This window comes from Acartia tonsa, chromosome 2 (genome assembly GCF_053477335.1).
Source record: "Acartia tonsa isolate MP-2025a chromosome 2, ASM5347733v1, whole genome shotgun sequence".
Lineage (NCBI taxonomy): Eukaryota > Metazoa > Arthropoda > Copepoda > Calanoida > Acartiidae > Acartia > Acartia tonsa.
The window spans coordinates 35,102,158-35,130,031 of NC_137261.1; the positions used below are offsets into that span (position 1 = coordinate 35,102,158).

Below are 27,874 nucleotides of genomic sequence, written 5' to 3' on the forward strand. Positions count from 1 at the left end.
AAATGTATCTTGCACTCTGTTACTGACTGCCGAGCAGTTCCTGTTAAAGAAAGCATTAACTCAGCTAATCAAAAACAAGGATGAAAATATCTATAAAATAATATCTTAGGATATCTATTCAAAAACGCTGTCCGTCCGTATAGTTAATGATTTTTTGTTTCTTTTAAATAGAGAAGCTACTATACATCTTATAGCTTATTTTTCCGCAATGTTAAGAAAAAAAAGTGATTTACTCAGCTTTTAAAAAAAAATTAAATGCTAATCATTTTACAAATAAGTATCAAGTATATTACTCAATAGCTGTTATCAGTAATGCTTTGAAATGCATTGCAGTCATCATGTGGCTGTTTTTAAAGAGCATGACTCACATGCCCCAACTATAGATAAGAACTTCATGCTGAAAAAGCACACACGCACAAAGCCCTGTTTTTTTTTATCTAGTCGATGTGATGATGTAATTAGAGCAGAACTTGAGCATTTACAATTTTTTAGCAACATTTGTAACCCTTATTCACCTGGTGGGGGTTTTATTAGAAAAAAATTGCAAATAATATTAGCAGCTGCGCCACTAACATATATGGGCTCTGAACATAAGGGTAGAAAAAGGGGAGATCCTTCGCTACAGACAAAAAAGTTAACTTCTTTATGTAATAGAATAAGATTTATGGAGTCCATTTGTCATGAGTAATTTATACGTCTAAACGTACTTCCTCATGGGTAAAAATTTTTTATCATTGTTCAATTTTATTAATTGAACATAAAATAAGTTAAAAAGGGTTAAATTAATAATTTTCATGTTAAAATATTCCCGTTCAATTTGATTCATTGTAACACAGTTTACTGTTCTTTTTAGAAATGAAGAATCTCTACATTTTAATTCACATATCTCCGGGGAAGAGAAAATGAGAATTACTCGTCCTGTAATATATCTGTGAAGATTTCGCAGGCCATATTTTGTAACGCAAATACGAAGTCCAAGTGGTTATTGTCAAATTCTATTAGAAAAATCAATATATTTTTACTTGGATGCTGTACCAGATTTTCATACTTTGATAAAGTAATGCTCGCAGCTGGCTAAAATAACGATACCCCCACACCCCTTCCTTTACTCCGTACCCTTCCCTCGAATGAACTAACCAATAAAAGAGGTTCGTTTCAGCAAGATAAATTGACTACAAATTTTCCCCCTATTTATCTATCAACGTATATCCTATATCCATTATCAGAAAACATATTTTTGCAAAATTTATTTTAGATTACTTACATATTTACTGTTGTACTTTTATTTACACAGCTACATAATAAAATCTATTCCCATAAATTATTTTACACTCAACGACGGAAAATCTAATTTTGAAATTTTTACCCACAATATTTTTGTAAATCGGAGCAAAAATGCCTGAGATTTGTGGAAATCAGTAAAAAAATTAAAAAGCTGCTTTAAAAAAATCGGACTCCTATCATAAGGTAGTCCTAGACTTTTTTGTCTGAAGCTAAAGATTTCTAAATTACCATATATGGAAGCCTGGGGGAGGGGGGGGGGATGTTCTAATTTAGCTCTCAGAGATCCCCTTCCCCCTTCCAACGTTCAATGAAAACACATTATAAATGTAATATAATATTGCTAATAATGAAAACTTGAAATAAAAACTTGTATACTCTGTAAGCGCATAATGCCGCGCATAAAATAATCCAATCAATAAACAAATGGAAAGGGCTGGGTTCGGGTTAAGCAAATTTTACACAATAATAAGAAAATGTTAAACTTTATACTGATTAAATGACAAAAGTAAAAAAGTTCTACAACTATATAGAAAATGCCCTCTATAAAGAAGCGGGTAACTGGCTTCATTCGCCAAATTTCTGGTCCATCTCAGGTTTATTTTTTATATCAAAAGTTTCTCATTAATTGTTATATTATATTAATTAAGTGTAACTTTATATTTTTTGCATGATTAATCCGGCCGTCTTGATGAAAAAATCTAAATTATTTTGATTTTCAGCTAGCTATTTCTTATGAAACGAGATTAAAATACACAAAGAGTATTAAATTAGCAGTGGCTAAGTAATGGATTAATATTATATATAGATAGTATTTAGGAATCATTTATTGTTAGTGTTATCTAACATATCTTAATTGTATATTCTGAAAATGCGGACTTTTTATTATCCTCTTATAAAAGTAATTAACAAATTGTCGGTATACGTCCAGTCCATAGCAAAGAATTAATACCTTTAACTGAACCAACTTAATGTTCATGCGCGCGCATCTAGCTTCTTAAAGACGATGGTTTTAAAAAAATTTATTTTGTTGATGATACCTCTCCACCTTCATAAGAAGAGTCATATCGTGTGCGTATCCGTATTTGTAGATATTGATCGACTTATAGTTCCAATATAGATAAATCTTCTCTTGTTTTATTTTTATGAGGTATGTATATCAAGCTTTTGTCTTCATATGTATACAGGGATGTTTATTCTTCTCTATTTCTCCTCGCAATAAAAAATACGTTATGTTTTATTTGAATTTCTTTCGCTAAAATATACATACCTAATTTTTTGCTTTTTGTTTAGTCTAGTAGGCCAGCTCCCGTATCCCCACCCCCTCAATATGAGAAATGTTTCATTCAACGATATCTCAGCGGAGAAACAAGGCCAAAACAAGTAGAAATCAATCATGCTAAGACTGGTCATGGGTAAGTTGCATTTGTTTCTATACCTATTTAATACCTAAGCAATTAGAAAATTATATCAGTATTTGTTTCCATTAGGTATATCTGTACTCTTTTAATATGTAAGTAGACAATAAGTCCTAAAAATTAAATGTGAGATATACCATATTTTTTTTTATATAAATATTTAGACTGCCTATACATGAGCTTGGGGAGCTTCAGCCAGAAGTGTTTGCTGCATACACAGGGCCCGACGGTGGCATTACTTGTATTACAAGGTACTTGCTTTAGTTGCGGTGCGTCATATCACAAGGAAAAGAGTAGAGTCCAGATATTATATTAATTTTATATGTTAAGAGTTAAGACTCTAGGGGGCTAGGTATCGCTTCGGGTACTATATAGACCTCTCTCCACGCACCTTGAAACATACTCCGCTTATGATTGGTGTGTAAGGCGTCCATTCGCCTTCAGACAACCAACTCTCCGAGATGCACGACCTTTGTCTGAGAAGTCCCAGCTGTGCATGGTAACGAGTTGCGCCTGTTTTGGGCCAAGGCATTCTCCCACTCTAACTATTTACGTCGCACATCTGACATAGTAGCAGTGGGAAATATTTTTAATGTCTTTAGTTATGACGCGGTGTCGGACCGAGATTCGAACCTATAACCTTCCCGACGACGAGCGGATGCGCTACGTGTTAAGCCACAGTCGTTGGTTATTAAGTTTATATGACCTATGAATATTAATTTGTCAAAATATGTTTTCTTATAAATATTACATATATCTGGTAAAATAGTTCCTTTTTTAGTTAGTTTGCTTTTAGGGACACTCCTGTGGATGATAATAGAGATAGTGCCGGAGAGGTTGATTACATAGATGTCGATGGAATTCGAAGTCGTCCTGTTTCAAGGAGGGCAAGCGTTGCCGTTGACGCTTTTGAGAAAGAATCTGCTCGCCCAAATTATAGATCTGATCCAAACAAGATTAGGTATTTAAAGATTTGAAATAACTTTTTCAATAACATTAATCTTGAAAAAATTCCGTTAAAAAACTGTTACATACATGGCTAGAATGATGTTATGTGTTTATCTAGATCAAAATGGCATTACTAAAACACGAAACTAACAATCAAATTAAATGCACCAACAAATTAAACTTGTTATGATTTTGATGATTTTTCTAAAAGCATTTTATATTTTGACAGGATATTATCTAATTATGTTATTTTTAAGGGTACCAAAATCTCCCGTGTATATTGATAATTCTGTAATGACTATCAGAGTTATGGATCGTGTTTATAGGTAAATGTTGTCTTTTTTTAATCAAGGGAAGCACTTTTGTTTTTATGAACAAATTACCTACCTATAATATTTTAAGTCTGTAGTAGACTATAAACGTTATATAAAGTATTTAAGTAATACTTAAGAAAAAACAGACTATTTCTGTTTTTATGCACATATGATATAAGATCCTCTGTTTGGAAATATAAAGATAAAATAATTTATGATTTAATTTGCAACTGCATGTCTTATTTTATATATTTTACTCAATTTTTTTCTTGTATGTGCTGTAGGGTTGATGATTCTATACCTCGCTGTGCTACCCGAAGCTCTGTCTCTAGTCAAGATAGCGGAGCATCCTCGTCACGAGGCTCCTGGAGATCCTCTCCAGCTCATTCACCCTCCCACATTCACCCACACTCCTTACCTAACAACACTGCAGGGTATTTGCATCAGCCAAACTCACTTCCAGCTAATATTAACAATAATAACAATAGACAGCAAACCGTTTCGCCAATGAAAAGTCACAAACAGAGGTGAATATATAAAATAATTAAGATATTTTGAAAATAAAATCTTTTTATCAATTTTAGATTTGTAATTTTCGTGACTAGCTAAGTACATATATTTTTCCTTTCCTGCTTTTATTAAAATGATAATTTAAGTTGTAATAAGCATAACTTGACTTTAAGGTCCCCTGGATACAATGCTTGGTCTGGAAACTTTGCAACCAAAAACACAATAACTCCACCTACACTTAGCCCACAGCTAAGTCTTGGTAGCAGCCAGCAGCTAAATGCTCCATCACAAACGTTATCAGTTATAGGAAAACCAGTCGTAGATCCCTTAGAAACAGCGCTCAGCTATAAAACTAGTGATATCATTGATATTGATGATCATTTGGATCTCGTAGAAACTGAGGATGGATACTTGCCAATGAGTTGTGTATCTGCCTCAGAGTTGTCTTCTGGCAGGTATGATTAAAGGTTTCTGGATTGCTTAATCGAACGCCTAGCAAGTCAAAAATAAAAAACATAGCCTCCTACAAATTAAATATGAATTAGAATAACGTATAGGTAACAGTAAACTCCAATCATTGTTTTTTATTTAAATGCATTCGTGAAACTACCATTAAGCTGTTTTAATTTAATATTGCAGTTTTCTATTTTTAATATTAGATAAGCGTTACATATGTATATTACTAGCGACTCCTCCCCTTGATTATTCTAGGAACACTTGAGGGAAGGTGTGGGAGGGTATCTCGATTCTGCACCGGAAATTCATACCCATTCCATCGGTTAGCAAGATCTGAAGCTACAGAATACAGACATCCTGTCACTCTTATATAAAGATTATTTTTGTTCAGGAAAGTGATTTCATTATCGTCTCCAGCTAAACCTGTAACCCGCCCCTCATTCCTAGATATCAATAATCAATCTCAATCATACTCAAGCCTACCAAATCACAAGTAACATTTCTTTGTTTATATCATATTCTGCAATTTTATTTTCTGAACTGTTGGAATAGATAAATTCTGGCTATAAGATTAACTTTAAATTTTTTAAAAATACTCCTAAATTTTGGTGATGTTACTGCTTTTTTTATTGGTGATGCATAATATTAAACTTAAAATTACTGTATTAATATGATTTCTTAAATATGATAAATATAAGTAACCATTTTAGGTTAACTTCCGACGCAGTTGCTTCTAATCTAAAGAAGCCATTTGATAAAAGCTGTAGAATAAGCTTTGCTGCTGATAGTACTCCTAATGGTGTAGAAAACAACACCAAAGGTATGATTGTAATTTAAGTAAGCTTAGGGTTCAAGTTTAGATAGATTAGGGACTTTTTTTCAGTTTTTGAATGCTGCATACGACCTGACTACTGTTTGCACATGATAAGATTCAGCTAGCTAAGGCCTACAAATAATCTGGAATAACTAAGACACAATATTAGGCGCACTCTATCGTGTTAAAAAGACTAATTTTATTAGAGTTTATGAAGTAGTAGGATTTGTATCTGTCATTTAAATGTACCTATATTTAAGCTTGTCTTGTCTGCTTGAAATTAACCCAATTTCAAATGAGATTTAATTTTTTTAGGGGGGTGGGGGAATTAAAGCAATACAAAATAATTTCTAATCAATTCTTTTTAATGGAATTGAAAATAGGGATAAGGGAGGGGGTAGGGTTTTGCTTTTTTGAAGAAAAAAAATCCTCTTGTTTCTTATTCCGCTAATGAAAAAAAATTTCAATTCTTTCTCGTCATTTGTAAATTTTTTAGGTAGAATTAATAAAATAATTAAGTCGATAAACCTTAATAAGTTAATACCTATATCATTCAGATATATCAAACAAAGAGAACATAAAAGAAACTAAGAATGGGAACTCTGCAAATTCAAGTTATCCAGAATTAAAGGGGAAACAGGTATGAATTATATAAAAATATTTATCTTTTTAAATTATGGGGTGGGGAAGATCTTGTGTTAAATTTTGTCGAAATCAAATTATTTTTTTCCTTCAAGGCACTTAGTATTTAATTGATACAATGTCTTCTATGATAATATTGTGCTACACACATTAAAAAGTATTTTAGCCGTTTAAAACGTTGCCTTCTTTATAAATTTTTGGAATTCTGAAAACAGAGATGTAATTACTGTTTATTTGTATGGGTAGTAAGGGGGGGGGGGGGAAGTTTGTACACTTATAGGAAATGAAATTCAGTACCAAAGTTTGGGAGGGTCGTATGGGCTTGTTTTTAAAGTTATCAACCTAATTCTTTTTGTAGGCTCTCTTATATGACTTGATATACACGTATTTCTTTGAAAGTTGAATTTCGGTACTTTCCTTCTAGGGGCTTGTGGAGCAAAAGACCCCCCAAAACACTAAAAATATAAGTTCTGACCTTATTTTTAAAGATATCGACCTGATTTTTTCTTTATAATACTTTTTTAACATACCCGAATCAACGAACCATTACAGATTTCATTTTGGGACTTTCCTTCTAGGGGCTTGTGGAGCAAGAGACCCCCAAAACACAAAAATATGAGTACTGGGCTTATTTTTGAAGATATCGACCTGATTTTTTTTTATAATACTTTTTTAACCTAACCGAATTAACGAACCATTACAGATTTCATTTTGGGACTTTCCTCTTAGGGGCTTTTGAAGCAAGAGACCCCCAAAACACAAAAATATGAGTACTGGGCTTATTTTTGAAGATATCAACCTGCTTTTTTTTATATAAAAATAATATTTAAACATAACCGAATCTACGAACCATTACAGATTTCATTTTAAGACTTTCCTTCTAGGGGCTTGTGGAGCAAGAGACCCCCAAAAATCATAAAAATATGAGTTGTGGGCTTCTTTTTTAAGATATCAACCTGATTTTTTATATAAAAATACTATTTTAACATAACCGAATCTACGAACCATTACAGATTTCATTTTGGGACTTTCCTTCTACGGGCTTGTAGAGCAAAAGACTCCAAAAACACTAAAAATATGAGTTCTGAGCTTATTTTTTAAGATATCAACCTGATTTTTAAAAAATAATACCTTTTTAACATAACCAAATTAAGAAAACATTACAGATTTCACTTTGGGACTTTCCTTCTAGGGGCTAGTGGAGCAAAGATTCCAAAACCACAAAAAATATGAGTTCTGAGCTTATTTTTTAAGATATCAACCTGATCTTTTTAAAATAATACTTTTTAACATAACCGAACTAAGAAACCATTAAGGATTTTATTTTGGGACTTTCCTTCTAGGGGCTTGTGGAGCAAAAGACCCCCAAAACACTAAAAATATGAGTTCTGAGCTTATTTTTAAAGATAACCTGAGAACTCAATTTATTTTATTTTGGAGGTGTTTTACCCTACTTTCCCCTAAAATGAAAGTGCCAAAATAAAATTATTAGTGGTTACCTAGTTCAAACATGTGAAAAAAGTTTTCATGAAAAAAATCAGCTCAATATCTCTAAAAATATTTTTTGGAGGTCTTTTGCCCCACTAGCTTCTAGAAGGAAAGTCCCAAAATGAAATCTGTAATGGTTTTTTAGTTCGGTTATGTTAAAAAAAGTGTTCCTAAAAAAATCAGGTTGATATATTTTAAAATAAGGTCAGAACTCATATTTTTAGTGTTTTTGGGGTCTTTTGCTCCACAAGCCCCTAGAAGGAAAGTCCCAAAATGAAATCTATAATGGTTTGTAGATTCGGTTATGTTAAAATAGTAATTTTATATAAAAAATCAGGTTGATATCTTTAAAAATAAGCTCAGAACTCATATTTTTAGTGTTTTTGGGGTCTTTTGCTCCACAAGCCCGTAGAAGGAAAGTCCCAAAATGAAATCTGTAATGGTTCGTAGATTCGGTTATGTTAAAATAGTATTTTTTTATTATATAAAAAATAAGGTTGATATCTTAAAAGAGAAGCCCACAACTCATATTTTTATGATTTTTGGGGGTCTCTTGCTCCACAAGCCCCTAGAAGGAAAGTCCCAAAATGAAATCTGTAATGGTTCGTAGATTCGGTTATGTTTAAATATTATTTTTATATAAAAAAAAGCAGGTTAATATCTTCAAAAATAAGCCCAGTACTCATATTTTTGTGTTTTGGGGGTCTCTTGCTCCAAAAGCCCCTAAGAGGAAAGTCCCAAAATGAAATCTGTAATGGTTCGTTAATTCGGTTAGGTTAAAAAAGTATTATAAAAAAAATCAGGTCGATATCTTCAAAAATAAGCCCAGTACTCATATTTTTGTGTTTTGGGGGTCTCTTGCTCCACAAGCCCCTAGAAGGAAAGTCCCAAAATGAAATCTGTAATGGTTCGTTGACTCGGGTATGTTAAAAAAGTATTATAAAGAAAAAATCAGGTCGATATCTTTAAAAATAAGGTCAGAACTCATATTTTTAGTGTTTTGGGGGGTCTTTTGCTCCACAAGCCCCTAGAAGGAAAGTACCGAAATTCAACTTTCAAAGAAATACGTGTATATCAAGTCATATAAGAGAGCCTACAAAAAGAATTAGGTTGATAACTTTAAAAACAAGCCCATACGACCCTCCCAAACATTGGTACTGAATTTCATTTCCTATAAGTGTACAAACTTCCCCCCCCCCCCCCTTGTTTAAAACTTTTATAGCTATTGTCAAAATATACGTTTCTTTTATATTCAGCAAGTAACACAAACTAAATATATTTTTCAATTTTTGTACACCAGAATAGACAGATATTATAATACTAGAGGCGGCGTTCTAAAATTATCTCGGTATTGGCTAGATTGAATATTAATCTTTTTCTTCCATTGGCCTATCCCTGAATATTAATCTTTTTCTTCCATTGTCCTATCCCTGAATATTAATCTTTTTCTTCCATTACACAGCGGTCTAAGGCCGGACATTTCGCCAAAAATCAACATTGGAATTCCTCAAAATTAATAATTTATTTTGAAAATATATACCCTATCTCATATGAAACCGAAGAGTTTTTGTCTTTTCAACTACTGGTTGATGAATTATGAACTTTGAAACATGAAGGTTCAGGATTATTTTTACGTCATGAATTTTGCCTTTTGAATTTTCACCATCTTTGGAAAAAATATTTTTTTTCAGTGTTACATTGATACAATGAAGTTTCTTAACCTATTTATATTAATAATATTACATGATATATTAGGAAACTGGGGTTTTAGATTTTTAAAAAACTTTTTTTATCCATTTTATAGTTGTTTTAAAAAAAAATTATGTCATTTCCTAAATATTTTTGCAAAAAATGTTGGCAATAATTTTCAGTTTTTTAAGTTTTTCACCAAAAACCGGGCCCCGCAACATACCAAACCATATATTATTCTTAATATACAGGTATAATGCCATAGTTTCATGTTTAGTTTAGGTTGTTGCAGGGCCCGGTTTCTTTCAAAATTTTAACTTTAATTTTAGGGGCCAGACTCTAAAATTCCAATAAAAGAAAAACATTTTTTTACAATTTTTTTATTTCCTCTGTTAATTTTAATTTCTGATGAATTTTTTGGGGGTCTCTTGCTCCACAAGCCCCTAGAAGGAAAGTCCCAAAATGAAATCTGTAATGGTTCGTAGATTCGGTTATGTTTAAATATTATTTTTATATAAAAAAAAGCAGGTTAATATCTTCAAAAATAAGCCCAGTACTCATATTTTTGTGTTTTGGGGGTCTCTTGCTCCAAAAGCCCCTAAGAGGAAAGTCCCAAAATGAAATCTGTAATGGTTCGTTAATTCGGTTAGGTTAAAAAAGTATTATAAAAAAAATCAGGTCGATATCTTCAAAAATAAGCCCAGTACTCATATTTTTGTGTTTTGGGGGTCTCTTGCTCCACAAGCCCCTAGAAGGAAAGTCCCAAAATGAAATCTGTAATGGTTCGTTGACTCGGGTATGTTAAAAAAGTATTATAAAGAAAAAATCAGGTCGATATCTTTAAAAATAAGGTCAGAACTCATATTTTTAGTGTTTTGGGGGGTCTTTTGCTCCACAAGCCCCTAGAAGGAAAGTACCGAAATTCAACTTTCAAAGAAATACGTGTATATCAAGTCATATAAGAGAGCCTACAAAAAGAATTAGGTTGATAACTTTAAAAACAAGCCCATACGACCCTCCCAAACATTGGTACTGAATTTCATTTCCTATAAGTGTACAAACTTCCCCCCCCCCCCCTTGTTTAAAACTTTTATAGCTATTGTCAAAATATACGTTTCTTTTATATTCAGCAAGTAACACAAACTAAATATATTTTTCAATTTTTGTACACCAGAATAGACAGATATTATAATACTAGAGGCGGCGTTCTAAAATTATCTCGGTATTGGCTAGATTGAATATTAATCTTTTTCTTCCATTGGCCTATCCCTGAATATTAATCTTTTTCTTCCATTGTCCTATCCCTGAATATTAATCTTTTTCTTCCATTACACAGCGGTCTAAGGCCGGACATTTCGCCAAAAATCAACATTGGAATTCCTCAAAATTAATAATTTATTTTGAAAATATATACCCTATCTCATATGAAACCGAAGAGTTTTTGTCTTTTCAACTACTGGTTGATGAATTATGAACTTTGAAACATGAAGGTTCAGGATTATTTTTACGTCATGAATTTTGCCTTTTGAATTTTCACCATCTTTGGAAAAAATATTTTTTTTCAGTGTTACATTGATACAATGAAGTTTCTTAACCTATTTATATTAATAATATTACATGATATATTAGGAAACTGGGGTTTTAGATTTTTAAAAAACTTTTTTTATCCATTTTATAGTTGTTTTTAAAAAAAATTATGTCATTTCCTAAATATTTTTGCAAAAAATGTTGGCAATAATTTTCAGTTTTTTAAGTTTTTCACCAAAAACCGGGCCCCGCAACATACCAAACCATATATTATTCTTAATATACAGGTATAATGCCATAGTTTCATGTTTAGTTTAGGTTGTTGCAGGGCCCGGTTTCTTTCAAAATTTTAACTTTAATTTTAGGGGCCAGACTCTAAAATTCCAATAAAAGAAAAACATTTTTTTACAATTTTTTTATTTCCTCTGTTAATTTTAATTTCTGATGAATTTAAACTGCCCACAAAGAGCCTATTCTAGATTAAGAGACTTTTAGAGATTTAAAATGAATGTTTCAATTTTTTTTAAGGGGGGGGGGGGAGGTTTAATGCAACCTTTTCGTAATCCATGCGCAAATGGCACTTAAAATCGGAATTTCGTTATTAAACTTGGCATGAGTATTCCTTGGTAGGCTTATTTTCCATAAATCAAATAAAAAGGTGAAAAAGTAATGGCTAACGGCTGGTGGCTCAGCCGTATCGCCTTTTTTTGGCCAATTTCAGGGCAAATCCATTAGTTATTACGTAGGAAACAACTTCTTGAAACATAATTTTGTTTTTATTCATGTTAAATGTTACCAATAACCATTTTAAAAATTTCTTGTACCAGCTGCTTAACGGCTAGAGAACCAGTTGAAAACGGCTGAGAGTGGCCAAGAGTATGATGTGTAGATAGGGCTTGTGTCGTGTCTAGGGGTAGGTTTTCGTGGGTGCTGAGCGTAAAAATACTCTCAAAAATAGTGGGGGCTAATTCATATGGCAGCTGGGTAACGGCTGCTGCTCAGCTGTTAGCCATTTTTACATGACTATTTAATGATATTTTAACATCAAATGTTTAGGTATAGTCCCTATCCTAACCTAAAATAACTTAACAAAAGCCATCTTAAAAATACGACGAATAGCCCCTTAAGGTGCGTTGCCACGAAATGGACTATTCCCAAATATTTCAGTAAAATTAAACTTCTTCAATTAATTTTCGTATTCTAATTAATTTTAATGGATATATTAATAACAAAATTTAACAATTTCTAGATATAGCTATTAAACAGCTGAAAACATTAGGTACTAGATTAAGTATTATTACTTATCTAAGAGAAAATAACTTCGTAAAAAAGGTGATGAAACTTCAATTAGTTGTATCAAATGTATGTTGCACAAAGTTGGGTGATTGGGCATTTACCTTTATATAATCATTTCTACAGTAATGTTTATTAATGCTGCAAGGTTTTTAAACGTTTTATTACTTAGAAACATCGAATTTAGGCTCTCTGCCACTTAAGAAAATAGTATGAAAATATGAAATTTTAGCTAAGTTTCAAAGTATTTTCTAGACCAGTTGGCTTTTGTTTTTCTTTTCTAAATGAATATACAAGTTGTATTTAGTAATAATAAGGCGTATGCTTTTTATTTTAACCGATTCTATCAACTACAAGCTGAGAAAATTGACTTTGAGTAGAGGTAGGTGAAATGTCCACCGAAATGTCAAAATAGACCACTGTGCATTATCCAATCCCTGAATATAAACCCAACTACAAAAAAAGTTACTACACATAAAGATTACTACAACTTTAGTTTCGTTTTTTCATCATTTTTTAAAGATTGAATGTCCCTCTCTCTCACTTCTCTTTCCTTCCGTCTTTTAAATTTCATTATTTTTATTTAAAACCGTATTTATAATTTTGTTTTAAATTATCGTCCTGAAAAGGTTAAAATGTTTAGTTAAATGTTAAATTTTAGTTTAATATCTGAACACATTATGGAAGCGTCGCTAATATCAAATTATTTTAAAACTAAGTTTTCTTTGATATACTATTTTATAAATTTAAATTTTCTATTTTATGAATAGAAATTTAATACTTTAATATTTTCAAATAGCAACATAAAATTTAAAAAAAAATTATTCTTTATAGAGTAAAATAATGAGTCTTATCGTTCTGGTCAATGAGAATTTATTATAGATTAATGGAGCACTGAGTATTAAACATTCAATTGTTGGAAGACTCGAGCTCATTTATAGACGTTTATTTCCTATATTGATCTGTCATGGCGTCGTAGCTCAGTGGTAACGCACTGAGTTACGGTGATGAGAGTTCGAGTTCTAGTCCCCATGTGGCAACTCGAATTTCTCAGTTGAATACATTCACGCAACTTCCCCTGGTTGTGTAAGAAGGGGATTATTGAGTAAGTTTGGATACTTAATAGTCACGTACATAATATCGGTACTACCCTTATCCCAAGCTCCTCTGCGGAGAGCGTCATTCATTACGGTGACTTAATTTGGGACACCTGCTATACTCGGCGAGGGTGAGGAATAATGAGTAGCTCTCATGAGATAGCGGGTCAAGTCATAATGTGCTTGAACGTGGAGCTTGATAGCCCTAGTGGCTATACAAAAGTGTCTCAGCCTACTCCATGACTACTTAGGTCCAAACCCTAAGAGACTATGGCTAATCAATCAATCAATCTGTCATGGATCTTGATGCTAAAAGCAAGCTGTTTTATAAAAAATCTGTCAAAAATAATTCATAAGGGAAAAAACAGATAAAGTAGTCGCTCATATAGGTATATATACAATAAAAATATTTGTACGTAAATAATGAAAATAAATAATTTATATCTAATTAATTAGAATGAATCTAGTCCAGACAAATGTTCCAAATCTTTATCATCAGATGAAGTTGTTTCTACTAAACTTGCAAGAAATTTTAAGGTACTAAAATACCTATTATTTTGTTTTGAATTAAAACTTTGAATTTTGAAATTAAAAAGTTTCCATCGATAACAGATACTTTTCCATAGTAAGTTCACTGTAAAAATTAGATTTAAAAAGTCAAATTATTTGATTAATTAGAAATGAATGAGATATTGTTAAAGTAGAGAAACGATTATAATTCCTGCAAAAGTTTTGAAGATTAATATTTTTCCAGGATGACATATCTCGAAGTATTGCCGGAGTACGTCACTGGAACCGTCCCAATGCCGTTGCATACGGCGTGTCTGCCAGCCTATATGAACGTAATCCGGTAACCCAGGTAAATAATATGACATAAAACTTTTGTGTCAAAAGTAATGCTAATTATTACTCGCAGAACAGGAGGCGTGAGTAAGTCACTCGCTTGTTGTCGGGATCGAGTCTGGAAAACACGAGGCGTTAAAAATAAAATCTACTGACGCTATATCAAGAAAATTACGTCAATGATATTATTGTCCAAATTTCACGTGTTGTATTGATAAATATTTCTCTTAAGCATGGACAACATTTTAGGTTCAAGCCGGAAGCCCGGTTGCAGATACCTTTGCAGTGGTGGCTAGAAAGAATTCTGCCATCCTTGTTTTGGGTGATGGTGTAAATTGGGGTGGCCGTGCTGCCCTAGCCTCCAGAGCCGCGGTTCATGGTGCCATGGATTATCTTAACACGGCCCTGTTTGGTGTTAATAGGTTAGTCGTATTATAATTTACTTTATTAGCTGCATCCTTTCTTTCTTTACTTTTTTCTTCACATATTGCCTTCAATTGATACTTACTTTCATTGCTATTTTTGTTAGGGTTGTCGAAATTTTCTGAAAACATACAAACTAATGGTACATCAAAATAATAAAAATTAAACTTACCAAACATTTAGGTACAAAATTTATTTTCTCCAGCGATTTTTTTTTCAGGACAAGAAAACTGACAACTCAAGATGTATTCCAAATACTCCTTCGTAGTTTTCATGCAGCTCATTGTCTTATTATTGAACAGGTTTCATTTTGTTATTTCATTTATTTATATAATAATAAATCGCCTCTAACCCTAGGAAAGTAATAAAGGGTTATACATCTTTGGTTTTTAACAAAATGACTCATTAAATAAGTACCTAGGTAATTTTTTTCTTTGTAATAAAATTCAGAAATTCCCCCGCAAACCGTATTATCCCTTTTGTCTTAGACTAAATAAATTAACACTAGAATTTCAAGAAGTTTTATACGACAGTGTTCTTTTTTCATTGAAAGATACGTTGGAAAACTGTTACAGTAACTAGTTGTTCTTTTTGGACAAAATATTGAGAGAAAAAAGGATATTAATGATTAATTTCTAACAGTGCAGTTGTAAGTAATAAATAGGTTAAATTAGCCAATACTTTTATTTCATCTAAAAGCACGCTGTAGTAGCGGCTTATATATTATTTATGTTACCTACCTACTCTATTTGTTGCAAATCTGTCATTTTTTATAAATTAATGTACTAATCAGGATGCTATGTTAACAACGCTTACAGCAGCCGTAGTCTTGCCAACAGCTGATAATAAATTTCACTTTTGTGTGTGCAATGTTGGTGACAGCTTGGCCTATGTTTACTCCAAGGTAAGAATATTTTCTTTATAGTATTTCTTCCTTCAGTAGGTACCTACACAAACTACACTTGAATTATAATCAAAGAAAAAAAGAGTTTAGGTATTTTAATCTAATATTAGATAAAATCATTCAAACAAAATGTAAAATGATAAATTTAACTTTTAAAAGAAATGTAAAGATTTTTCTTATCATATAACATACAACTAGGAACTTAAGCCATGTCATTGTCATGCCTATGAGTATGTAGGTTTACTCCTCACATAATATGCCATTTTGGAGGGGCATCATCTCCCGTCTAACAGCTTAAAATTCCAGAACAACAGGAACTTTTGTTTTGCACGGAGATTCGGATACTCAGTGTTGAATTATCTACTGTTAAATATCTTTCGGCGAGTTATAGTCATGAAATAAATTGCCAATTTTTAGTTATCTTCTTTTTTTTAAGACTGAAAATGATTTTGTATTTTTGAGCAGGGACATGTTCGAGAGGTAACGGAGGGTAGCCATGATATCACTGCGAACCGTGACATGCGTGACGCTCTTGGTGCCCTTGGTCCTGTGGATGGCCTTAATCCTGAGCTGTCAAATCTTACTTGCAGTATCACAGAGGTTTCATATGATATTATTATTTCTATCTAAATACCTAAATAAATTACAAATATTGTACAAAATTAACACAAATACTAGCAGATAGGTTTTAAAGTTCATTATGAACAAAATCCGAAACAAGTTTATTTCGGTTGGTTTAATAGTTATTTCTCGTATCGTATTATAAACGGCTTTCCGCGGATATAGAATGTACATTTATAAGATTAAAACTAGTTTTTTTTAGCCCCGTGGTGCCGAAGGCACCGGCTAAAAAAACTAGTTTTAATCTTATGATTGTATATTTCTATATTCGTAGAAAACTGGATATAATACGATGCTAGACATAGTTTTTTCGTATTCATGAGAACCGGTTCCTATCCACCGGATTCAAATGAATACGAGAAAACAAATTCTTTTAATTATTACCTATCCATTTTTTAAAAAAATTTTAAATTTTTTTCTGGAAGATTTTAAAATATATTTCCGGAAGAATTTTTAAAGTTAATATCTACTATTGTCGATTTTCTGAAGATGACATAAATATTTTTAGGTGTTTCCCGGTGATCTAGTCTTCCTAACCAGTGATGGAATATCTGATAATTTTGATCCAGTTGTGGGCAAATTTTGTGTCCCAAAGAAACCAGAGAGATTGGCCACGCAAAAGGTAATTTAATAAGACCTCACAACTCTTCCTTTGTGAAAATGATTAATTGTCAAATTAAGATTTTATGTCTTAGTTTATTAGGGCTGAATTATTGTTTATCGTGTTGCAAACTTAGACGTCCACATAAATCTTGGACAAATAGCCGCCAAACAAAAAAAAAATAATCCACTGCTGCCGCAAAAAAAACCAGCTGTTTATATGTTAGCAATCTATTCTGCAGCCGAGGTTAGCTGTAGTCTCATTGACTTCGCAGGGCAGCTGTCTTCGAGTCCTGCTTTTGCTCTCGTGTTATTAATGATCAAATCTTTTTCAGTTGGCTGGAACAAACTTTCGTAATCGAAGCAAAAGTGCTGCCACTGAATATGTAGATACTCTTCCATTAGTAGAGGGATATCAAAGACATGAACTTACTCTACTGAGAATTGAGGTAAGTCTAAACAACTTCTGTTTTGTTTCTTTCTTTTATTTTAATTTTATACTCCTTCCTTTATAATTTACTAGCGGCTACGCCCCTAGAGGCCTCTAGTGGCACTTTAAATGTTTTTGTTTGTTAAATTTAATTTTTTATGTACGATACCACCTTATTTGACGTTGAAGTCTCCTCTAAGGGGGGGATTTTTTTGTTTTTGGGGGGGTTAGGGGTGTCCCACCCCTCAAGAAAATATCTTAAAACCACCACAGGATCAGTAGGTATAATCCCTGAAGAGTAGAGCCCAATCGGTTCAGCGTTTACCGAGATCTTAAGCTTCAGACGGACAGACAGACGGACAGACGGACAGACAGACGGACAGACAGACGGACAGACAGACGGACAGACAGACGGACGACAGACATCGTTCTACTTTGTATTATAGATATATCCTCAATTTTTAACAATTGTCTATGGTTAGAGTTGTTCCTGTTCAAATCCGTATATGAAAGTAATAGGATCCCTATCTGTCTGTACAAAAGGATCTCGCTAACCGCTGAACCAACATGGTTCTCTTTTACAGTGTAGCTTCTCATAGGTCCTAGGATAGTTTGATTCTTTTTGGGGGAGAATACCACCGCCCTCCCCCCCCCAAAAAAAAACTCACTTTTGAGTATTTGTGCAGTATCCTGTATTTACTGATATAGAGCTTTCCTTTTTATGGATTTTTTCCCTTGTTCTTATTTAGTTCCTTTTTTATGTACTAGCGGCTTCGCCCCTAGCCTCTAGGGGCTTTGCCCCAAGAGGTTTGATCAACCTAATTTTTCGTATTTTAGATTTAAAAATAAAAGTAAAAAATTTTTTTTTTTTTTTGGGGGGGGTATTTTTCATTTTTTGGGGGGGTTGGGGGTGTCCCACCCCCCAAGAAAACAGCTTAAAACCATCACAGGACCAGTAGGTATATTCCCTGAAGAGTAGAGCCCAATCGGTTCAGTGGTTACTGAGATCTTAAGCTTCAGACGGACAGACAGACGGACAGACGGACAGACGGACAGACAGACGGACAGACATCGTTCTACTTTGTATTATAGATTTATAAGGAGGATGTGCTTAAGGACCATTTGGGCAGGGGGGGGGGGGGTTTACTCGAGAACCCTTAGAGCTAGAGGGAGCTAATTTTGGATTTAAGCTTCTATGGGGCCAAAGTTACTTTTAAAATTATCGTCGACTCCCCACCCCCCCCCAAAATTTTTTTTTTTTGGGGGGGGGGTAAAAATTTTTTTTATTGCATTTCTCGCCGAATTAGGCAATTTGGAATCATTTGAGACCATGTTATTTTTTTCAAAAATTTTTCGCCTTACAAGCAACCCTGCGGGGGGACTTTGTCATTTTTTTCAAATTCTCGTTTATGAAGGTATATCTTAAATACAGTATGCTACTCTCTTAGTTTTAAAGATAATTGGATGAAATCTTTTTGATTGTGTCACTAATTACCCCAAGTTTTGGTATCTTTAAAAAAAAAGGCGGCGGGACCGCCGCTCCCGCCGTCCACCGCCGTTTTCCGCCGCCACCAAAAAAGAAATTTTTTATTGCATTTCTCGCCGAATTAGGCAATTTGGAATCATTTGAGACCATGTTATTTTTTCAAAAAAATTTTCCCCTAACAAGCAACCCTTCGGGGGGGAAAATTTTTGAAAAAAATAACATGAACTCAAATGATTCCAAATTGCCTAATTCGGCGAGAAATGCAATAAAAAAAAAATTTTTGGTGGCGGCGAAAAAAGGCGGCGGGAGCGGCGGTCCCGCCGCCGTTTTTTTTAAAGATACCAATAGTTGGGTTAATTAGTGACCCAGCCCAAAAGATTTCATCCAATTATCTCTAAAACTAAGAGAGTAGCATACTGTATTTAAGACTAGCGGCTTCGCCCCTAGCCTCTAGGGGCTTTGCCCCAAGAGGTTTGATCAACCTAATTTTTCGTATTTTAGATTTAAAAAGAAAAAGTGAAAAAATTTTTTTTTTTTTTAGGGGGGGGGGGTTTCATTTTTTGGGGGGGTTGGGGGTGTCCCACCCCCCAAGAAAATAGCTTAAAACCATCACAGGACCAGTAGGTATATTCCCTGAAGAGTAGAGCCCAATCGGTTCAGTGGTTACTGAGATCTTAAGCTTCAGACGGACAGACAGACGGACAGACGGACAGACGGACAGACAGACGGACAGACATCGTTCTACTTTGTATTATAGATATACCTTCATAAACGCCGCGGTTTTTTTTAAAGATACCAATAGTTGGGGTAAGGGGGGGGGGAAGTTTGTACAGTTATAGGAAATGAAATTCAGTACTAAAGTTTGGGAGGGCCGTGTGGGTTTGTTTTTAGAGTTATCAACCTAATTCTTTTTGTTAGCTCTCTTATATGACTGGATCTACACATAAAACTTTGAAAATTGAATTTTGGGACTTTCCCTCTAGGGGCTAGTGGAGCAAAAGACCCCCCCAAACACTAAAAATTTAAGTTCTGAGCTTATTTTTAGAGATATTGAGATGATTTTTTCTCAGAAACCTTTTTTAACAAAACCAAACTAAGTAATCATTGGAGATTTCATTTTGGGACTTTCCTTCTAGGGGCTTGAGGAGCAACAGACCCCCAAAAACACTAAAAATATGCGATCTGAGCTTTTTTTTAAAGATATCAACCTGATTTTTTTTAAATAAAACTTTTTTAACATAACTAGATCAACGAACCAATACAGATTTCATTTTGGGACTTTCCTTCTAGGGGCTAGTGGAGCAAAAGACCCCCCCCAAACACTAAAAATTTAAGTTCTGAGCTTATTTTTAGAGATATTGAGATGATTTTTTTTCAGAAACCTTTTTTAACATAACCAAACTAAGAAATCATTGCAGATTTCATTTTGGAACTTTCCTTCTAGGGGCTTGTGGAGCAACAGACCCCCAAAAACACTAAAAATATCGTTCTGAGCTTATTTTTAAAGATATCAACCTGATTTTTTTTAAATAATAGGTACTTTTTAACATAATTGAATCAACGAACCATTACAGATTTCATTTTGGGACTTTCCTTCTATTGGCTTGTGGAGCAACAGACCCCCAAAAACACTAAAAATATGCATTCTGATCTTATTTTTAAAGACATCAACCTGATTTTTTATTGGGACTTCATTTTGGGACTTTCCTTCTAGGAGCTAGTGGAGCAAAATACTACAAAAACACTAAAAATATGAGTTCTGAGCTTATTTTTAAAAATGTCAATCTGATTTTTTAAAGAAAACTTTTTTAACATAACCGAATTAAGGAACCATTACAAAGGGGGGGCCGGGGGGCGAAAGTGACACTTTTTGAAACCAAAACTAAGAGTCAACAAAGGAACTCAACTAAAAAAAGGGTTACAGGTCTGAGATTTTGCATGGCAGTTGCTTTATAGGGGTACAATATGGAACTGTGAAGAAACGGCGGCGCAACCGCCGAAAACCGCCGTTTCCCGCCGTAACTTTTCTCGGCGGTTTTCGGCGGTTGTGCCGCCGTTTCTTCACAGTTCCATATTGTACCCCTATAAAGCAACTGCCATGCAAAATGTCAGACCTGTAACTCTTGTTTTTAGTTGAGTTCCTTTAACTTTTAATTTTGGTTTCAAAAAGTGTCACTTTCGCCCCCCCCCCTTTCATTTTGGGAGTTTCCTTCTAGGGGCTAGTGGAGCAAAAGACCCCCAAAACACTAAAAATATGAGTTCTGAGCTTATTTTTAAAGATATCAACTTCCTTTTTTTAGAACACTTTTTTAACATAACCAAACTTGGTAACTTTTACAGATTTCATTTTGGGACTTTCCTTCTATAAGCTAGTGGAGCAAAAGACCCTAAAAACAATAAAAATCTGTAAAAGTTACCAAGTTTGGTCATGTTAAAAAAGTGTTCTTAAAAAAAATCAGGTTGATATTTTAAAAATAAGGTCAGAACTCATATTTTTAGTGTTTTGAGGCTTTTGCTCAACTAGACCCTAGAAAGAAAGTCCAAAAATGAAATCTGTAATGCTTTCTTAGTTCGGTTATGTTAAAAAAGTATTATTTAAAAAAATCAGGTTGATATCTTTAAAAATAAGCTCAGAACTCATATTTTTAGTGTTTTTGGGGGTCTGTTGCTCCACAAGCCCCTAGAAGGAAAGTCCCAAAATGAAATCTGCAATGATTACTTAGTTTGGTTGTGTTAAAAAAGTTTTCTGAAAAAAAACATCTCAATATCTCTAAAAATAAGCTCAGAACCTAAATGTTTAGTGTTTGTGGGTCTTTTGCTCCACTTGCCCCAAGAAGGGAAGTCCAAAAATGAAATCTGCAATGATTACTTAGTTTGGTTATGTAATAAAAGGTTTCTAAAAAAAATCATCTCAATATCTCTAAAAATAAGCTCAGAACTTAAATTTTTAGTGTTTGGGGGGGTCTTTTGCTCCACTAGCCCCTAGAAGGAAAGTTCCAAAATGAAATCTGTAATGGTTCGTTGATTCAGTTATGTTACAAAAGTATTATTTAAAAAGAATCAGGTTGATATCTTTAAAATTAAGCTCAGAACGCATATTTTTAGTGTTTTTGAGGTCTGTTGCTCCACAAGCCCCTAGAAGGAAAGTCCCAAAATGAAATCTCCAATGATTACTTAGTTTGGTTTTGTTAAAAAAGGTTTCTGAAAAAAAAATAATCTCAATATCTCTAAAAATAAGCTCAGAACTTAAATTTTTAGTGTTTGGGGGGGTCTTTTGCTCCACTAGCCCCTAGAGGGAAAGTCCCAAAATTCAATTTTTAAAGTTTTATGTGTAGATCCAGTCATATAAGAGAGCTCACAAAAAGAATTAGGTTGATAACTCTAAAAACAAACCCACACGGCCCTCCCAAACTTTAGTACTGAATTTCATTTCCTATAACTGTACAAACTTCCCCCCCCCCCTTACCCCAAGGGCCGTGTGGGCTTGTTTTTATAGTTATCAACCTAATTCTTTTTGTAGGCTCTCTTATATGATTGGATGTACACATAAAACTTTGAAAATTGAATTTCGGCACTTTCCTTCTTAGGGCTTGTGGAGCACAAAAACCCCCCAAACGCTAAAAATATGAGTTCTGAGCTTATTTTTAAAGATATCAACCTGATTTTTTTTAAATAATACTTTTATAACATAACTGAATCAACGAACCATTAAAGATTCATTTTGGGACTTTCCTTCTTAGGGCTTGTGGAGCACAAAAACCCCCCAAACGCTAAAAATATGAGTTCTGAGCTTATTTTTAAAGATATCAACCTGATTTTTTTAAATAATACTTTTTTAACATAACTGAATCAATGAACCATTACAGATTTCATTTTGGGACTTTCCTTCTTGGGGCTTGTGGAGCACAAAACCCCCCAAACACTAAAAATATGAGTTCTGAGCTTATTTTTAAAGATATCAACCTGATTTTTTTTAAATTATACTTTTTTAACATAATCGAATCAACAAACCATTACAGATTTCATATTGGGACTTTCCTTCTAGGGGCTTGTGGAGCAAAAGATCCCCCCAAAAAACTAAAAATATGAGTTCTAAGCTTATTTTAAAAGATATCTACCTGATTTTTTTAAATAATACTTTTTTAACATAACTGAATCAACGAACCATTACAGATTTCATTTGGGACTTTCCTTTTAGGAGCTTGTGGAGCAAAAGACCCCCAATACACTAAAAATAAGAGTTATAAGCTTATTTTTAAAGATATCAACCTGATTTTTTTTAATAATACTTTTTTAACATAACCGAATCAACAAACCATTACAAATTTCATTTTGGGACTATCCTTCTAGGGGCTTGTGGAGCAAACGACCCTTAAACCACTAAAAATATGAGTTCTGAGCTTATTTTAAAGATGTCAACCTGATTTTTAAAAAAAATTTCTTAACATACCTGAATTAAGGAACCATTACAGATTTCATTTTGTACTTTCCTTTTAGGGTCTAGTGGAGCAAAAGACCCCCAAAAACGCTAAAAATATGAGTTCTGAGCTTATTTTTAAAGATATCAACCTGATTTTTTAAAAATAATACTTTTTTAACATAACCGAACCAACGAACTATTACAGATTTCATTTTGGGACTTTTATTCTTGTGATTTGTGGAGCAAAAGACCCCCAAAAACACTAAAAGTATGAGTTCTGAGCTTATTTTTAAAGATATCAACCTGATTTTATTTAAATAATACTTTTTTAACATAATCGAATGAAATCTGTAAAAGTTACTAAGTTCTGTTATGTTAAAAAAGTGTTCTTAAAAAAATCAGGTTGATATCTTTAAAAATAAGGTCAGAACTAATATTTTTAGTGTTTTGTTGTTCTTTGCTCCACAAGCCCCTAGAAGGAAAGTCCCAATATTTTTAGTGTTTTGGGAGTCTTTTGCTCCAGTAGACCCTAGAAGGAAAGTCCGAAAATGAAATCTGTAATGGTTTATTAGTTTGGTTATGTTAAAGAAGTATTATTTTTTAAAAATCAGGTTGATGTCTCTAAAAAAAAGCTCAGAACTAATATTTGTAGTGTTTTGTGGTTCTTTTGCTCCAAAATCCCCTAGAAGGAAAGTCCTAAAATAAAATATGTAATTGTTCCCTAGTTTGGTTATGTTCAAAAAGTTTCCTTAAAAAAATCATGTTGATATCTTTAAAAATAAGATCAGAACTCATATTTTTAGTGTTTTTGGGGTCTTTTGCCCCACAAGCCCCTAGAAGAAAAGTCCCAAAATGAAATCTGCAATGGTTCGTTGATTCAGTTATGTTAAAAAATGTATTATATAAAAAAAATCAGGTTGGTATCTTTAAAAATAAACTCAGAACGCATATTTTTAGTGTTTTTGGGGTCTTTTGCTCCACAAGGCCCTAGAAGGAAAGTCCCAAAATGAAATCTGTAAAGGTTCGTTGATTCAGTTATGTTAAAAAGTATTATTTAAAAAAAATCAGGTTGATATCTTTAAAAATAAGCTCAGAACGCATATTTTTAGTTTTTGGGGGTCTTTTGCTCCACAAGCCCCTAGAAGGAAAGTCCCAAAATGAAATCTGTAATGATTCGTTGATTCAGTTATGTTAAAAAAGTATTATTTAAAAAAAATCAGGTTGATATCTTAAAAATAAGCTCAGAACTCATATTTTTAGCGTTTGGGGGGTTTTTGTGCTCCACAAGCCCCAAGAAGGAAAGTGCCGAAATTCAATTTTCAAAGTTTTATGTGTACATCCAATCATATAAGAGAGCCTACAAAAAGAATTAGGTTGATAACTATAAAAACAAGCCCACACGGCCCTCCCAAACTTTTATACTGAATTTCATTTGTTATTAGTGACGGCGGCGGACGGCGGGAGCGGCGGTCCCGCCGCCGTTTTTTTTTTAAAGATACCAAAACTTGGGGTAATTAGTGACACAATCAAAAAGATTTCATCCAATTATCTTTAAAACTAAGAGAGTAGCATACTGTATTTAAGATATACCTTCATAAACGAGAATTTGAAAAAAATGACTAAGTCCCCCCGCAGGGTTGCTTGTAAGGCGAAAAATTTTTGAAAAAAATAACATGGTTTCAAATGATTCCAAATTCTGAAAAAAAAATAATCTCAATATCTCTAAAAATAAGCTCAGAACTTAAATTTTTAGTGTTTGGGGGGGTCTTTTGCTCCACTAGCAATTCATTTTGGGACTTTCCTTCTTAGGGCTTGTGGAGCACAAAAACCCCCCAAACGCTAAAAATATGAGTTCTGAGCTTATTTTTAAAGATATCAACCTGATTTTTTTAAATAATACTTTTTTAACATAACTGAATCAAAACTTGGGGTAAATAGTGACACAATCAAAAAGATTTCATCCAATTATCTTTAAAACTAAGAGAGTAGCATACAGTATTGAAGATATACCTTCATATGCTTGTTAGGGGAAAGTAAATTTGAAAAAATAACATGGTCTCAAATGATTCCAAATTGCCTAATTCGGCGAGAAATGCAATAAAAAATTTCTTTTTTGGTGGCGGCGGAAAACGGCGGTGGACGGCGGGAGCGGCGGTCCCGCCGCCTTTTTTTTTTAAAGATACCAAAACTTGGGGTAATTAGTGACACAATCAAAAAGATTTCATCCAATTATCTTTAAAACTAAGAGAGTAGCATACTGTATTTAAGATATACCTTCATAAACGAGAATTTGAAAAAAATGACTAGGTCCCCCCCGCAGGGTTGCTTGTTAGGGGAAAATTTTTTGAAAAAATAACGTGGTCTCAAATGATTCCAAATTGCCTAATTCGGCGAGAAATGCAATAAAAATTTTTTTATCCCCCCCCAAAAAAAAAAATTTTGGGGGGGGGTGGGGGGTCGACGATAATTTTAAAAGTAACTTTGGCCCCATAGAAGCTTAAATCCAAAATTAGCTCCCTCTAGCTCTAAGGGTTCTCGAGTAAACCCCCCCCCCCCCTGCCCAAATGGTCCTTAAGCACATCCTCCTTTATTTTTAACAGGGAAAGACTAATATGACATGAATAAAATTAACTTTCTAAAGACAAAAAATATTTGTAATCAAGGACATATTGAATCATGACTGGGGCTCCAATATAACACTAAACTCGACCGGAGGACGTGTGGAGGATGCCTCCGAGCTGTGCCACCGGATGCTTGACTTCTGTCAGAGGCTGACCACGGCCAAGAGGAAAATCCTGGAAGATCCGGAGCTATATCCAGAGACTGAAAGCGACGTACAGGTTAGATTTTTAAATTTATCCATTAATTGAGCTTTTTCTTTCAGTTTTAAAATCGTCTAAGCGAGTCTAATTACTTTAGCACACTACGAACGTTTGCATTCTGATATTCGTATGTCCGTTTCTTGTTAAAAACTAATATACATATGATTATGCAAAGAATTAAATAAAAGTAAATATTTTTACTATGTATTTTTAATGTGTTTTATAAAAAATTAAAATCAATTTGTTCACAAATTCAATAACTGCAAAAGAAACATTCACCTACCCAATGTTTATATTTCTTGTAATCTATTTCAAATTTTGTTTAGTCTGATCAAAAGATGAGGAGACGTAAAGTTTGTGAGAAGCTTGCCTTGGTCCCGGGAAAATTAGATCATGCTACAATTGCTGCATATCAGGTTTCTTAAATATTTATATAATCTTGTTTTTACCCCACAAATGATAGGCAGAAGTCTCAGGATACATTTTTGATGCATGAAAAATCTTTTCTTTAAATAAATTTATAAACTATCAAAACGTTAAAGAAACTTTAGTTCGTTTATAACAACACACAATAGAATATTTTCGCCAGAATGGTTTCAAATCTGATTAATATCCGCTGGATTAGAACCGATCCTGAGCTATACTGAAAAATCACAAAAAGTAGTATTGTTCACGAATTAGTAAAATAAAAATATGATAAACCCAGGTTTTTTTTTGGCCCGAACGACCTTTAACCCCAATTTAATTTTTCTATTCGCAGAAAACTGTCTCTAATACTATGCGATGAATAACTACTAAAATTATTATTTTAGGTTGGAGATAGGACTGAAGAATTGCAACATTATACGGGAGACAGGTAAGAATTTTTATTTTCCTAGTAATCTATACAGTATACATGTATCATTTTAATAATAAAGTGTAAAAACTTGTTTTTTTAACCTTCATTTTAAAATTTGTTTTTCTTTTTTTAAGAACTGAAGTTATTGGACGTCACACGCCGGGGTTAACCCACGCAGCCCCGCATGCTTCCACAGAGGACTTAACCATGCGGGAGTCACCTACAGATTCTAGTGATGAAATCACTCCCACAGCCAGCATATCTCTCGACTCCACCCCTTTAGCAAGTGGGGCTAGTAGTCTTGCAGCCACGCCAACTCATACTCCACTCAATTCAGGCATGAGCAATTAAACTAATAGATCTTGCATGTTACTTTTAAAGGGAATGTATTTTAATTCTAAATGTAAAAATGTTCAACTTTTATTATCCTCTATCAATAGTGTTCACCACCTTTCTTGATATGCAGTAAAGGGGCCGTGCAGTAGAGGGATGTCAAAACCATGTTTTCACCTAATGGTTCCACACCCCCTGGTGAATCGCTGTGCACGCCATTGTTTAAAACCAAACATTTATCATCTTAGGTACTTTTACAGTTTAGATAAAGTAATCTAAAAAGTCATTCCTTTTATTGGTTCATTCCTTAAATATTAGATTTTAAAATCATATTAGGTGTGCCCTTCTTACAGTCAAACTTTTATAAAAATATCAATAAAGCACCATGAATTCAATAAAAATAACAAAAATTAATATTGAATATTGATTAGATAATTTGCACCTTGTTAATACTCTAAAAAGCTAAATATAAGGATTAACAATATTTAATATAAAAGCCTTAAAAGTTACATAAATGAAATATAACTTAGGTACTCTTTCTATGCAGCACCCATGTTTTTTGATTTTGTGTTTGTTGTGATTTTCAGATGATGGCTCAAAGTTTAAAGGTGTGAAAGTTCATTTTTAGATGTTTCACAAAAATATTTGTTTGTTCTCGTTTAATCATTTTTAGTAGC

General features: G+C 33.3%; 1 protein-coding gene across 2 annotated transcripts; it reads left to right on the plus strand.

Moving 5' to 3' along the window:
- The first annotated feature begins 1,686 nt into the window (after positions 1 to 1,686).
- On the plus strand, positions 1,687 to 27,693 carry LOC145312457 (uncharacterized). 2 transcript variants are annotated; one of them, XM_080151715.1, is made up of 22 exons: positions 1,687 to 1,877; positions 2,575 to 2,696; positions 2,864 to 2,950; positions 3,496 to 3,660; positions 3,905 to 3,973; positions 4,246 to 4,488; positions 4,645 to 4,926; positions 5,319 to 5,420; positions 5,638 to 5,747; positions 6,299 to 6,381; positions 13,934 to 14,014; positions 14,232 to 14,336; positions 14,570 to 14,742; positions 14,964 to 15,045; positions 15,537 to 15,647; positions 16,113 to 16,247; positions 16,777 to 16,890; positions 17,204 to 17,317; positions 25,868 to 26,044; positions 26,353 to 26,442; positions 26,839 to 26,882; positions 26,999 to 27,693. In XM_080151715.1, the coding sequence occupies exons 1-22, from the start codon at positions 1,818 to 1,820 to the stop codon at positions 27,213 to 27,215; spliced, it is 2,766 nt and encodes a 921-aa protein (XP_080007841.1). In that variant the 5' UTR covers positions 1,687 to 1,817; the 3' UTR covers positions 27,216 to 27,693. The 2 variants fall into 2 exon arrangements, with proteins under 2 accessions (XP_080007841.1, XP_080007840.1); XM_080151714.1 differs by having other exon boundaries at positions 1,692 to 1,877; positions 16,110 to 16,247.
- The last annotated feature ends 181 nt before the right edge of the window (positions 27,694 to 27,874 follow it).

What these genes read in the sequence shown, in the direction of transcription:
- LOC145312457 (XM_080151714.1), top strand. Translation starts at nt 1,818, where the DNA reads ATGCCCTCTATAAAGAAGCGGGTAACTGGCTTCATTCGCCAAATTTCT. An exon ending in TCTGATCCAAACAAGATTAG is followed by an intron (nt 3,661 to 3,904) that starts GTATTTAAAGAT and finishes GTTATTTTTAAG; the next exon opens with GGTACCAAAATCTCCCGTGT. An exon ending in AGACTGAAAGCGACGTACAG is followed by an intron (nt 26,045 to 26,352) that starts GTTAGATTTTTA and finishes AATTTTGTTTAG; the next exon opens with TCTGATCAAAAGATGAGGAG.